General features: G+C 47.7%; 1 protein-coding gene across 2 annotated transcripts in view; it reads right to left on the minus strand.

Annotated features, from left to right (window-relative positions):
* Positions 1 to 14469, minus strand: part of LOC147431416 (uncharacterized) — a 102292-nt gene that overhangs the window by 75164 nt on the left and 12659 nt on the right. For both annotated transcript variants that reach the window (XM_086494032.1, XM_086494033.1), the window contains 2 exons: positions 2439 to 2517; positions 2198 to 2266 (listed from right to left, as the gene is read on the minus strand). In XM_086494032.1, the coding sequence (XP_086350158.1) occupies positions 2198 to 2266; positions 2439 to 2517 (148 nt within the window). The remainder of the gene's footprint in view (positions 1 to 2197; positions 2267 to 2438; positions 2518 to 14469) is intronic.

Genomic DNA, 14469 nt, shown 5'->3' on the forward strand with positions numbered 1-14469 from the left:
CCACCCATAGGAGTCGATAGCACTCCTATCTCAGTTTCTAGTTTGTAGTTTTCTTTGTTTGTACCCAGACTTGGTACTAGACTCACCATTGTAATCAGTTTGGTCTCATAGGTCATTTTGGCCTTTTGTAGACGTTAATATATCATTTCATTTCATCTCTCTCTCTCTCTCTCTCTCTCTCTCTCTCTCTCTCTCTCTCTCTCTCTCTCTCTCTCTCTCTCTCTCTCTCTCTCTCTCTCTCTCATCAATAGGTCCCTTTCGAAGAAGATCACGGCCCTAGAGATGGAGTGTGCCTCTCTCAAAAGCAAAGTGGCAGCACGAAATGAAGAAAATCGACAAACTAAGGGAGGATTTGGAGGACATGCGCTCCTAGTCTAAGCTTGAAGAAGGAAAAATTCAGCCATCCATGGTAGAAGAGCACTCTCAAGTACTCACCATCCAAGCAGAGGAGCAAAAGAAGGCACGGGAGACCTCTTCATTGAAAGAGGTGCTCACCCGCACCATGGAGAGAGCTAAGACTCCAGAGAGAGTGCCACAGATTGCTAACGTGTCAAGCCACTGAAGAACGGAGCCAACCTTCAGATTACGATCGAGGGGCCTAAACCCTAAAAAGAAGTAACAGAAGAAGTAAAAAGTTCCACCAACTTTTGGGAGACCGTCCGCAAAGGACATAAAGGCATTAAAATAAAGCTGGACCCAAACACACACACACAAAAAAGCATAAAAATTGATGACATGGCAGCCAATACAAATTTCCGCTTTTTGTGCTGGCTTGCTGAAGTGGCAACCTGTACGGATTTCCGCTTTTTGCGTTGGCTTGCTGACATGGCAGCCTGTACGGAGTTTTGTGATTTACGCTGGCAACCATCCGAGTTACCCCTGGGTCCCACGATAATCGTGAGAGGTCCACTCTTCCACATCCATACCCACCATAAGAGGACAGTAGTAAAAACTGCCGTGCATACAATTGAAACTCCGAAGAGAGAAAGGACCCCAACACACCCAAAGAGAGCACTGCAAACACAACCACTCACAAAATGAAGCGCGAGCCAACTTCCAGTAATATGGCTGACCTCCGGCTAGTGCTACTACTGTGTGGAAATGCTAGTGTTGCGAGCTAAGCCCCCATAGCCGTCCCTTGCAATCGGCATTCACCGGCCCGAAAAACGCAAACAGCAGAGCACCTCGCAATGTTCCGGCTAGCTGGCAAGGGAGGCCCAACAAGAGCAAGCGGGGCGGTGGCAGCCTATGCAGCTGAAGAGGGCGTGGCTGGCATGGGTAGGCACAGGCTGCAAATGAGCGACCTGAATAGGTGCTGCAGGCGGAAGAGGGAAGGCGCGAACAGCAAGGGCTGAGGCAGCAGGCGGTGAACAGCAGTAAGGTCGGGCATGCGCTTACTCTATGCTGGAGCCTTCTTTATTGCCTTGAGGCTCTATTTTTTGGCCTCCTCATTTTTTTCTTTGCCTACATGCCAGTCACAATCGAGTATCTTCTATTTACAACGAGACTTAGCCATCATGGTCAGTCGTATGTACTATGATGATCGGAGCTAGATTCTAGAATTTCTATGGTGTTTCACTGCATTCTATGGTTTTCTGCTATTTTAAGTGTCATTTGTTGATTTTTTTTGGTGTGCCATTAGCCTCGGGGCTGATCCGTACTTTCATACCCGTCCAAGACTCCCAAGTCTAAGACTCCAAGACCAGCATGACATATGGAAAAACTATGCATATAGCCATTTCCATCTCATGTCATGAATCTCATTGTCATTATAATTCCAAGGAGTCCTAAGAATTCCTATATTCTCTCTATGTGATTTTCCCCCGAGCACAACCACATATACAATACCAACAAGACATAGTCGAGCACAGAGGCTACACGAAGGAGGAAGCAGCAGGAGGACGGCCAACAAACATTCATATATAGAACAAAACTGCCAAAAGTGGAGTGCATTGCCTCACCTAGACATGCAGACACATAAACGAGCAACGAAGAAACATGGATGCTTTCTGCTTCCTCTCACTGTCAAATGAACCATCACTGTAAGCCAAAGCCCCTTAAACCACCCAGCCAGTTAAGGATCCAATGAAAGATGAGAATCAAAGAGTTCAAGGCTTATATATATGTTAACATCACTTAGTGAAGGGTAGGATTACTTGATTAAAAGGACAAAAACAAATCTTCAAGGGCATGTTACCTTTAGAAAAGGAAATCCACTCAGGTCCTTTCCAGCACTAAAAATTTTCTTAGGAACCTTCTGTAATGCCTGAAAGAAGCACACAAAAGATTGGCACTTTGGATATAAATCTAATAATGATCTGGCAAAGAAAAAGGCATTCCCTCACAAAAATATAAGCAAATGTACATGCAAGTACTATGGGAGCACGTTATCAATTTAAGCAATCATAGTGTCTTATTAATAATTCAGCTTTATACACCTGTAAACGAGATTGCTCTAGTGCTTCTTTTTGCTTAGTAAACTGATCTCTTGTCATTATTTCAGCATTGCTGCGATAACTGCTCTTTAAAAAGATTACCCATACAATATTTAGAAATTAGAAGTTCTACAAAACCATATTAACCAGCAAATACTTTTTGTGTATCAAACGACTGCCAGAAAACTTCTAAACCACCCCTTGAAGTAGATATAAAGAGTCTGAATAACTTAGTTTTCAATATTTCACGTCTTTTGATTTAGGTTTTGGGCTAGTATCCTCGTTATCATAAATAAGCACTTCCTGGTCCTCACAAGAGACACCTGTGATGTACACAGAGTAACTAAAGCGTGCACAGACTCACCCTGGATATCTGCGGGAAAACAATGTTATGAGGGGTCACCATGATTGCCACAAGATCAAGCCATTGCCTACAGGTAATAGGTTCTGAGGAGACGTGTTTTTTTTTAGTTTACAAGAGAGAAGCATGGAAATCCCAGACTGGATTCTAGCTTTTTCTTAATATTATCACAAGAGAGACGGTTTATGAGGAATTAGAAGTGTTGAAACTCTTCAAAACTGAAGCCGAGACAGTTTATGAGGAATTAGAAGGGTTGAAACTCTTCAAAATTAAAGCGACATCTGGTGAACCTCCACCTCTTCTATCTTTCATGCCACTTTCCAGATGCATCCTAAGTGATTGAGATACCTTTTTCCACAATCTCTAAGGTGCAAGCTAATTGAATGACCAAAAAAAAGCATTCAATGGAGTCACGTGAGTGTTGGAAATATGACTACAAGAATGCACACAAAGATAGCAAAGATGAAAGAGAAGCTCAAAAGCACACAACACAAGAAGCAGTATTACTGAGTGTGCTAATACAAAGATTAGGCTTGCCCTGGGCGTATGTACAAGCCCATAAAACAAAACCTCAAGCGAGGAAAAAAAGGGCCTTCGTATTCCTAATCAAGTTCACACACATCACTACCATAATATGGTAACAAATCCCCCTTGGAGTGATGTGGTGAGCATGAGATGGCACTCATGTATAGTGAATTGCTAGACCCTTGTGATTGGTACACAAAGGGGAGTAAGCCCAAAGCTTTGCAAAAAGCTTTAAACTTTTCACGACGCAAAGCCTTTGTGAAACGATCAACAAGGTTTTCTTGTGTAGGCACAATGCACATAAGCCAAGCTAATCTCTCCTACAAGAGAGTCTCTCCTAAACATAAGAATAATGCACCTCACGCCAAACGAGCATGATTCTTTTCATACAAAGTACATGAAACTTGCTTCAAACCATACAAATCTTTCTTAAGCTGGCATACTTTATATTCCTACTCTTTTTTGAACAAAACAACAAGGTTGCGCTACATACACTTCCTCATGCAAATCACCATTCAAAAACGTAGTCTTTATTTAATGTACATTACAACCACTATGAGCTGCCAATGCATAAATGCTACTAATGATAGTCATATGACGAGTGGGAGAAAATGTCTCATCCAAATGAATGCCATTCTCTATGCATACCCTTCTACCACAAGTCTAGCCTTATAGAGATTGTAGAAGGTGGGTGCAACTGGCCAGTACTATTCAATTACCTGTTAATTTCACGGAGAGGATTGAGAAAAAGAGAGAACACAAATGCATCCAACAACTAGATTGTCACTACGCACCCAAAGACCGATACCCATCTTCTTGTCGCCTATACTGTGTTGATTTTCCCCCTCGTCTCTTTTGGTTGAGAGTTTCTTTATATTCAGCTTATTGATTATTTATGCGCGCTCCCGTTTGTGACAGTGGTATCAAAGCTCGCTCGCCTCTCTTTTTCTACAAAGGAGGAAGATTCAAGGAAGGAACAAGGAACAATGACAAGGCACAAGAGAACCACTTAAGACGAAACTTCAACAAGTATGAGTTCAACTCGCGTAATTGAAGCAGCTTCTCACGCTACCAGCTATCCAGAACGTTTTGCACGGAATCAAGAAGCCACAAGGAACAAATGCCGATGGGCGTCAGGAAAATCCTACCGGTGGTAACAACCCATAGAAGGAACATGCGGAAAGAGGTATCGAAGCGCACAAGGGATCTCCAGATCGGAACGAACAGCCTTCCAAGAGCAAGGGCTAGGAAAAAGAACTCTTTCTGCTGAATTGTAGAAGGCTACAGTGTCACTTTCACAGGACACACAGTTAGTACAATTGGTCTGGTTTGGTTCACACTGGCGGACTCTCTGGGCTGGCCTGCGACCCACGTGGCAAGGATACGATGGTGGTTCTAGTGGACATCGTGGCCAGGTCACCACCACCACTCAGTCTGGAGATAGACTTAGATGGATGACATTTATGAGCCGTTGGTGGCTCTTTATGGTGGGACAAGAGTAGTAGTTGTTGGGTCATAGAGATCATCTTCTCCATATATGGTCCAGCATCGTCGCCTTGGGTAGCGAGTCTATACACACAGCACGTCTATACACACAGCACGTCTGCACCATCCCTGTACATCTGAGCCTCGACACCCCATTGTACACGTGAGTCCTGGGCTAGAGCTCAGTGTGTTGCCACGCCAGAGTCTGTATCGATTCTTTGAGATAGTCGAGTCATATGTTTTGGTCTGCTGTTGTGTCTCTGTGTGATCAATTGTTATCTATTGTTCCTTTGTTTTCAGTCTGTTTTGAGTGAGATTGTCGCGCACATTGCACTAAGAAGCACCCACCCACTGTAGAGAGCACGACACATTATCCGCGCTACAGGTGCTCTCATTTTTGGCACGCCCGGTGGGACCTCAACCGAAGTCTCACTCTGTTGAGGTACAAATCGAGGAGCTAGCTGGTTTTTACCTAGCTTCACCTACTTTGCCTTGCACTGTGTAGCCTGCTGGTCTAGTCCTCTCTCGCCCTGGTCCAACCAACTCTCGTCCTGGTCTAGGGCTTCCTCGTCCCTGGTCTAGTCCTTCCTCGTCCCTGGTCTAGTCCCTCCTCGTCCATGGTCCAGCGAGGTGGTCCAGTCACTCGCCCTCGTCTAGTAGAGTCTAGACCTGTGTTCAGCCAGTCAAAGGTCTTCTTGCCCAAAGCTTGGTTGGGTTTGTGGTCACTGCATGACACATACAAGGGGTTCATTAGAGCGTCAAAGCGCACTACTGAGTCCTCTGAAGCACTACAACAAAAGTCGTCAACCCTTGGTATCAAGTAGAAGTCCACCAACCTCATCACCCGTACCTCCACATACGGCTCCATCTGGTTCTACATCTTCCGGGTCACCTTCCCCAGTAAATCTCTCTCCCATTTTGTCACAGCAAGCTATTGAGCAACGCGCTCCTGAGCAAGCGACCATGGAGGCGTTGACCAGTGTTTTGGCCAAGGTAAACATCAAGTTTCCTACCTTCAAGGGACTCTCTTCACAAGATGCAAACGACCATGCAAGGAGGTTTGTATCTCTCTATAGAGGTCGTGGTCTTAATAGAGAAGATGCTTATTTGGTACTCTTTCCATCTACCTTGGATGGCTTAGCAAACAAATGGTACAGTCAATTTGTAGAGAACCATTTTGCAACTTGGGCAGCTTTGAGACAAAAGTTATGTGCAGCATTCAGGCCAGGTGACTACCAGGAAAAGGTTTTGGATGAGTTGGCCAACATGGTGCTCCAACCAGAGGAGACTTTTGCAGAACTCATGACTAAAACCAAGTCTTTGGTTGCCAAGCTTCCCCAGCAACCCGGTGAATTTATGGTTAAGAATTGGGTGGAGAAGGCTCTTCCCAAAACTTCCCAGCAAAAACTCCGAGAGAGTCTCCGACCCGACGCCGCTCTGGAGGAGTTTGTCACGGCTGCTACTAGGATAGAGGGAGCTAGAAAGCTGTTCACCAACTCTCCTCAAGTAGACACCCCTTCAGTGTTTTTGGAAAGTCCTTCTGATCCTCTAACTTCTTTACGCAGGGAACTGGAAGCCCTAAAGTTACAGCGAGCTCTTCAAGAGGAGAGGTCCTTCTCTCTTAGACAGGACAAGCCTCCACATCAGGCGGCATTGGAACAGATCAAGCACGAGCTAGAAGAGCTTAAGTCTCAGCAGGAGACTAAGGCTATGGTTTGGTGTAGCTCATGCCGCTCTCCAGGGCACCCTCAACAAGAATGCCCCCTTCGGGTTTACTGTCACTTCTGTGAAAAGTCTAGACACAAGGAAAAGGACTGCTACTACCTCAAGGGATTGCGACAAATACAACAAAGTCTTGGTCCTACTCTTCAACAAGGGCCAACATTTGCATCCAGCATGGTTTCTCCATGTGGCCATCCACACCATATGCCACCTTTGCTGACAGCCCCTCCTATGCAAGGTATGCAGAGTACTTTTCCGTCTCAGAGCTTTTATCATACCCATGCTCCCTCATCACCTCAAAACTTCTGTGCCTCCACCTCCAACTCCATGCACCAGGAGCAAGGACCACCTCGCCCTTCGACTCGCCCATTGAATCAGCCCATTTTGTGCTACAGATGCGGGCAATGTGTTCATTACCAAAGCAAATGCCCTCTGCCTAAAGGGTCCCCTCCTTGCCGTCATTGCCCTGAAATGAAGGATCACTACAGTAAGGATTACCCTAAAATTCATGCATCCACGGCTTCGAACCCAAGTCAAAGCCAGAATGAGTTTGCCTTTCCCAAGCTCAATTTGATAGCAGTTAGCACCGTTCCTCAGCCGCCCCCTTCTACCCACGTGGTTACCCCTCAAAATAAGCTGCAGTTAGTAGAGGAGCCATCAGGTGTCCTCACTCGGGCCCAGAGAGCCGCTCTCGGTCTTAGCATTCCAGCAAGTTCAACTCCCCCACACATTCTTACACCAGTGGATACCCTGCCTTCAGCTGTTGACAAGCCATCCCCCAGTGCCATGAAAGAATCCAAATCTTTGCTCTCCGATATTGATGAAGCTTTCTTGGAAGTAGTTTCCGATCTGCAGAAGATCAAGGTACCAGAGAAACCACTAGTAGAACAAGAAAAGCTTAGAGCAGAGACAGTCTTGAAGAACACCTTCCAACAAGTGTCCCTCTGACATGCTGCGACTAGATGCGAGTTTTAGAAGCCACACCCTTGCTGTTATTCAGTCACTTTACCCCGGAGCAAGTCCTAGTGGCGGGCACCTCCCAGTGCGACCATCAGAGTCCTATATGATATCCAATCCCGCTGCTCCCCTCACTGATTATAGAAGCCCTCGCCTGACAGTGTCTGTCTTGGGGCAACAATTTTCAGGAGTAATTGTGGATGGTGGATCTGGCATCAATATGATGCCTAAGTTCACTATGATGGCTTTAGGCCTGCAGCCTACTCAACCTGCCCCCTTCACAGTAACATTGGCCGACCAGAGGACAGTATACCCTATGGGCATACTGGAAAAGGTGCCTCTGCAGGTACAAGATTTCACTTTTAGTTTGGATTTTGTTGTGATTCGCCTTCCACAGGTGGAGGCGGATTTCCCTTGCTCATCGGAAAATCATGGCTACGACACACTAAAGCACTTCATGATTGGGGAAACGGTGCCATGTGGATACATACTCCTGGCTCCCCAATGCAACCAATTTGCCTAGAAGGAGGCATGGATCCCGTCGTGCAACATAGTTCTTTGTCCCTAGCAACCAGCCTTGAATTGGAACAGCCTACTCCACCTGACGGCTCAGATGAAGATCTGTTGGAGTGGTTGGAGTGGTTGGAGTGGTTTGTTGTGATTCGCCTTCCACAGGTGGAGGCGGATTTCCCTTGCTCATCGGAAAATCATGGCTGCGACACACTAAAGCACTTCATGATTGGGGAAACGGTGCCATGTGGATACATACTCCTGGCTCCCCAATGCAACCAATTTGCCTAGAAGGAGGCATGGATCCCGTCGTGCAACATAGTTCTTTGTCCCTAGCAACCAGCCTTGAATTGGAACAGCCTACTCCACCTGACGGCTCAGATGAAGATCTGTTGGAGTGGTTGGATGCTACCAAATCTATGCCCTGTTTTGGAGTTTCGATTCACTCTTTGCCTGAAGGTACACCCTCTTCCAATGTTTCCACAGTAACTAAACCACCTGAGCCAACTCAAAGGTCGAAGGTCACAGAAGCTACTCCTGATGCGCCCTTGGTGGAAGCCTTTGAATTTGGTGAGCCTATGAAGAATCATAAAAGCGAGAAAAAATCACCTCTACAAGAGTTCACCCCTCTTCAAACATCAACCTCACTGGTGTCTGCTTCTCTGACCAGAACAAAGCTCTCCTCTGTGTCTAGCGAACTCCCTTCACAGAGCCCGTCCTGCTGGATGAATTCCCTGCTCATGATAGTTGTCTTGCTCATGGTACCTCCTCATGCTCTCCATCAACTGCCACGCTCTGTAGCATCTCCTCTTTCAGCCAGTAGACCATGGAATTCATCTGCAATGGAACACGAATTATTCCGGCCATACTTTGCATTGGAGATTAATATTTGCTATCTGCCACCCCCTCTCACCCCCATCTACCCCCTATCCCCTACACCCTCCACTCCCCCTCACACCCCCTCGCCCCCATACACTTTCCCCCCTCGCCCCTAGTCCCCACCCCTCGGCCCCCTACTCACCCCTCGCCCCTACCCACACCCCCTACACACCCCTCGCCCCTTGTCCCTTCCCCTCGCCCCCTCACCAGCCCTCGCCTCTACCCCTACCCTTTTCCCCCTCACCCCTAGTCCCCCTACCCACCATAGTTACCTGGAACGCGGAACGGGAACAGCGACGGGCCTCCCTGCAGAACGGGGGAACGGCAAGGGGTCCGGAACGGGAACGGTGCGGAACGGGAGGCATTAAAAAACACCCAAATAATGCAATTTTTAGCATTATGTGTTTGAACTTTGAATATAAGTAGTGTTAGAGTCCTTTGACTCTAATACTCACAAAAAACATACCATTCCACCTTATTATGGCTTGATTGCATCGTGTGGTGATGGGCGGTCATAGTACGTTCACAACGGACACAATGCATGCTTGAGATAGAGAGCTTGAGAGAGGCTTCACTTCTTGAGACGAAGGGGGAGAGAGCTTGAAGCCTTGAAAATTGAGGGCAAGCCCAAGAGAGAGAGCTTGAGAGCTTGAGGCCCAAGCGCGAGGGTAGAGGAAGAGAGAGAGAGCCTTGAGGCTTGTTGCATTTGGGAAGGAAACGGGTGAGGGGGGAGCAATTTCTAAGGAAAAACACACCCAAAATCTGCCCCTTTATGCTTTCTTACCATTGCTGCCGTTCCGGCCTGTTCCCCCCTGCCGTTCCGGTATTCCCAAGTCTGTCGGAACGCTTGGCCGTTCCGGGCACCTGCAGCCAGCCGGAACGCCCAGGCCTTGGTAGGGGCGTTCCCCGGTAACTCGGCTACCCACCCCTCGCCCCTACCCACCCCCTTCCACCCCTCGCCCCTATCTAGTCCCCCCTCGCCCCTACCCACCCCCTCCCTTTGCCCTTGCCCCTGCCCACCCCCTCTCTTGCCCTCGTCCCTACCCAACCCCTACTCGCCCCTACCCACCCCCTCCCTGCCCTCGCCCCTATCTAGCCCTCCCCACCCCTCCCAGCCATGGGACCTGGTTGTCATCCTGTTGCAATAAATGCTTTTCATTCTGCCATCACGATGGAGCTTAACTATTACTCGAGCTTCTGGTCATCCCTCTTTTCGAGCAACTCCATCTGCAAGCGTGGACCAAGTTATTTTCCTCTCACTACGGTTATGGAGGATAAAGATGCGATGGATCCAAACCGAGCATATCTCTTTGCTGTGGAGCCTCAATCTGTTTTGCAAATTGGGATTCTTTTGTTGTGGAGCCTCAGTCTGTTTTGCCAATTGGGATTCTTGGACTATGCAATCATATTGGGTTCCTGTCTATTCAAAGGCTTAAGGCGTTTGCAAGCAGTGCAGTGTTTTTAACTCCACTTTTGAGGCATGTAAGAGGCATGTAAGGTCATGGTTGGGCCTAGCACCTGCTTCAAGAAAGACGTACAGATGCGGTACCTAGTGGTTTTCTTTCAAGTTTTTTCAGTATTTCCTCTCACCGGGACGGTGAGCGGTCTTGTGGCGGGCAACCTGTAGCAGCCTACAGTGTCACTTTCAAAGGACACACATTTAGTACAATTGGTCTGGTCTGGTTCACACTGGCGGACTCTCTGGGCTGGGCAGCGACACACGTGGCAAGGATACGACGGTGATTCTAGTGGACATCGTGGCCAGGTCACCACCACCACTCAGTCTGGAGATAGCCTTAGATGGCTGACATTTATGAGCCGTTGGTGGCTCTTTATGGTGGGACAAGAGTAGTAGCTGTTGGGTCATAGCGATCATCTTCTTCATTTATGGTCCAGAGTCGTCGTCTTGGGTAGCGAGTCTATACACAGCATGTTTGCACCATCACTGCACATCTGAGCCTCGACACCCCATTGTACCCGTGAGTCCTCGGCTGGAGCTAAGTGTGCTGCCACGCCAGACTCTGTATCGGTTCTATGAGATAGTCGAGTCATATGTTCTGGTCTGCTGTTGTGTCTCTGTGTGGTCAGTTGTTATCTATTGTTTCTTTGTTTTCAATCTGTTTTGAGTGAGATTGTCGCGCACATTGCACTGAGGAGCACCCACCCACTGTAGAGAGCACGACACATTATCCACGCTACATGAATGAAAGCAAGAATGTCTCTATCTCTTCTCCATCATACTCTTCTAATTATACTACTTCAAGTTCTCATACAGTATCGAAGCCTTCTTCAAAGAAGAGAACGCCTACTACTTCCCAACGTAATACTAAAGAGAAGCTGTCACGGGGACGTGGCAATTGTTAACTATGTCACGAGGACATGGCAACTGCTAACTTTAGTTGTTAGTTTCTTTCCAATGGGTTTTGTTTTATTTTTGAGACCCTCACAGTCGGACATTGTATGGCCAATGTGAACGGTAGTTTCACCCGCAGATGGGTAGTGGTCCGCACTGTAATTCGTATGGTAAGAGGATGTCTAGGCTCAGAGCAAGATCATATGGGCCCCCCCGTCGCACTTAGCAAGTTGGTGGATACTAGGAAGTGAACTCAATAAAGGCCTAAAGTCAAGGTGTGACTACCAACAGAAAGTATCCGACAATTGGGCCACATTGCACTTTTGGATGCGGTCCCAATGAGGATAGATGGTCAGATGACCACGGGGAGCCCAACGGAATCATTTCCTAAAATTTAGGAAACTACTATTTTGGGCCACGAAATGTGTTCGCGTCATTACCTCCGGTATGACTAGGGGAACACTTTACAACTCTGCCGCGAAGTCAACTGGGCAACTGATCAGGAGATTTTTAGGCGGCAACCCTGAAACGGGAAATGGCTTGTAAACGCGCCAAGTGGCACATTTCTGTGCACTTTCCTCATGCAAGAAGAAGTGGCGCTGAATTTGATGCTAGGAGAGGCCTCATTTGCAAACTGTCACAGGTTAAGAGCTATGGAGTGCTTCCTTTCCCCCTTATGTACAGTACGGTGCCAGGAGTGATGCCCTGCACGCTACGCACTGCTCTCTCTCTCCCCTATGAGCAGTATGTTATGCCCCACTAGTGGGCTTTTCATTTGACCAATGTACAGTTATGTGGGTTCATGCGCGATTGCTGAGGCAAGAGCCTCTTGCACAGGTACTGGATTAGCTAGCGGCTAATCCCCCGCAGGTACAGGTGAATTCGGAGATGTTTCACATGAGAAATCTCGTCCGATTCAAAGGGCAAGTAGCCCTACATGTGCGGGAGCTCCAGGTCTTGCTACAGATGCGATCGGCACGCGAAACGGAGCCCAAAACAGGGAATTACAGCCTGCTGTGTATTTTTGCAGGTTTAGGGTTTCGGCCCTAAACGGTCCCTAATACCCCCAGGAGGTTCGGGGACGCGAGGGGACCGCTGTATAGGTGATCTGGCGCATTTTCGGGGCAGAAAACAGAGAATTCAGCGTGCTGCAGATTCTCGCCAGGTTTTGCAAAGTGTCCGTATGCGTCGGGAAAGTCATCTATTGCGTGGGGATACTGACTGTGAAGCGTCCGAGTACAGGTATGCTGCCGAAATCAGGCCAGAACAGGTGTTTCTTCGCCTGGAATGTGCGGGGCAGCTCGTAGGAGATCACAGGTTTTATTCCCTCTGTTAAAAAATAAAGAAATACCGAAAGGGGCGCCAATTTTGGGGCCCACAGGTTGTCGGCGTCTGCTTAGAGCATTCTAGCTTCCCGTGTGTGTACTTAGGTGTTAATCCCCGTTACAGGTTACCTTTGCAAAGTGCTCTGTGTGTGTCTAAAGTAAAGAATTTCAGGTGAAAGCCAACGCCTACCGCCCCACGGGCCAGTTTCAGAAGCCCAAGTTCATTAAGGATAACCGCAAGCGTCACCGCAAGATGCCGGTTCCAATGACAAAGATGTCAAGTTTGGCAGTTAAACGGGACAGAGGGACATCTCCAAGGCTGTCACAAACTGCTGACGAGTCAACTTGTCAAGCCACTGAAGAACATTGCCGACTGGCAGATCCCGGCAGAGGGGCCTAAACCCTAAGAAGAAGTCCTACCAACTTATGGGACCCCGTCCGATGGGGCCCAGAGGACCTAAAGATTAAACCGGGACCCACACACACACACACACACACACAAATATTCAGGCGTTGGCGTGGCAGCCAATACGGATTTTTGCGGATCGCGCTGCTGACGTGGTAGGTGTACGGATTTTCGTAATTCGCACTGACAGCTTTTTGAGTTCAGCGCTTTTGGGCCGGATACTTTTGAGTTTTTAGCTTTTCATGTAAACTGTGTCACAAATTGCTGACGTGTCAAGCCACTAAAGAACGAAGCCGACTTGCAAATCCTAGCCGAGGGGCTTAAACCCTAAGAGAAGCACAAGCAGCAGAAGAAGTTTCACCAACCTGCAAAGATTGGCCAAGTGGCCTATTTTAAAAGAAGAGTTCACACCAACTTATGGGACCCCGTCCCATGGAGCCCAAGTGCCATAAAGGCATTAAAATAAAGAAGGACCAACGCACACACAACTGATGACGTGGCAACAGTTGTACGGAATCCCGCAATTCACGGTGACATGTTGACGTGGTAGGCAATACAAAATTCCGCAATTCACGCTGACATGCTGACGTGGCAGGCACTACGGAATGCCGCGTTTTACGCTGGCAATGCCTCGTGGCACTTGTACAGATTTCCGCGTTTTGCAGGCTCGCAGCTTTTGGACACGATGCTTTTGGGCCGGTTGCTTTTGAGTTTACTGCTTTTCATGTAACTACTTTTGATGCCAAGGGCCTTTAAATATGTGCAGAGGGCTCATTCTCTAGCACGCTTCAGTGAGAAGGTGCAGAGCGCGAGTACCGACATTGTACTTAGTTCAAGTAATATAAAGAAATACCAAAAGAGGCGCCAAGGTTTGGGGCCAATACTCTCTGGGGTGGAATTCCGTCACTCCGTGTCACGTGTGCTCTCTCTCTTTCAGTTTCAGTTGTTATTGAAATGTAAAAGTCTGTTTAGTTTGTTCTTTTCTATTGGCACGTGGTGCCCGTCTTGTGACAAACTACTTTTGAATGGCCAAGGGTCTTTAAATATGAACTGTGGGTTCTCACTTTGGCAGTCTGGGAGGAGCTTGGCTATGGAGGGCTCGTGGACTGTTGAGGGAGATGGGGCGCCATTTTGTGTTCCCATTCAGCTGGATAGACGCCTGGCCACCTATTTTGGTCTAGTGGACACTTGCCCCAACCTCCTCCCTTGACCAAAAAGTCATCCGCTGGCCATTTCATGCCCAAATTGAACCCAAAAAAGGATCAATTAAATGGAGCCTTGCAAGAAAGCCTTGTTGGCTGAGGAGAGAGAAGAAATCTTTGGGGATAAAAGATAAGAAAATCCCCCATTATTATAGCTGCAACACCTGCACAACTTCCGGAGAACTCTTTTTTTAGCAAGAAAGAGTACACCTCCGGTTTTGAGTGGCCATAACTCTTTCATTTTTCATCTGTTTTTTGCCTATGGATACTCTACGGACATCTCCACGAGACGGGCTTCGTCATGATGTC

This window comes from Adiantum capillus-veneris, chromosome 21 (genome assembly GCF_014529385.1).
Source record: "Adiantum capillus-veneris isolate H3 chromosome 21, ASM1452938v2, whole genome shotgun sequence".
In the NCBI taxonomy this organism is placed as follows: domain Eukaryota; kingdom Viridiplantae; phylum Streptophyta; class Polypodiopsida; order Polypodiales; family Pteridaceae; genus Adiantum; species Adiantum capillus-veneris.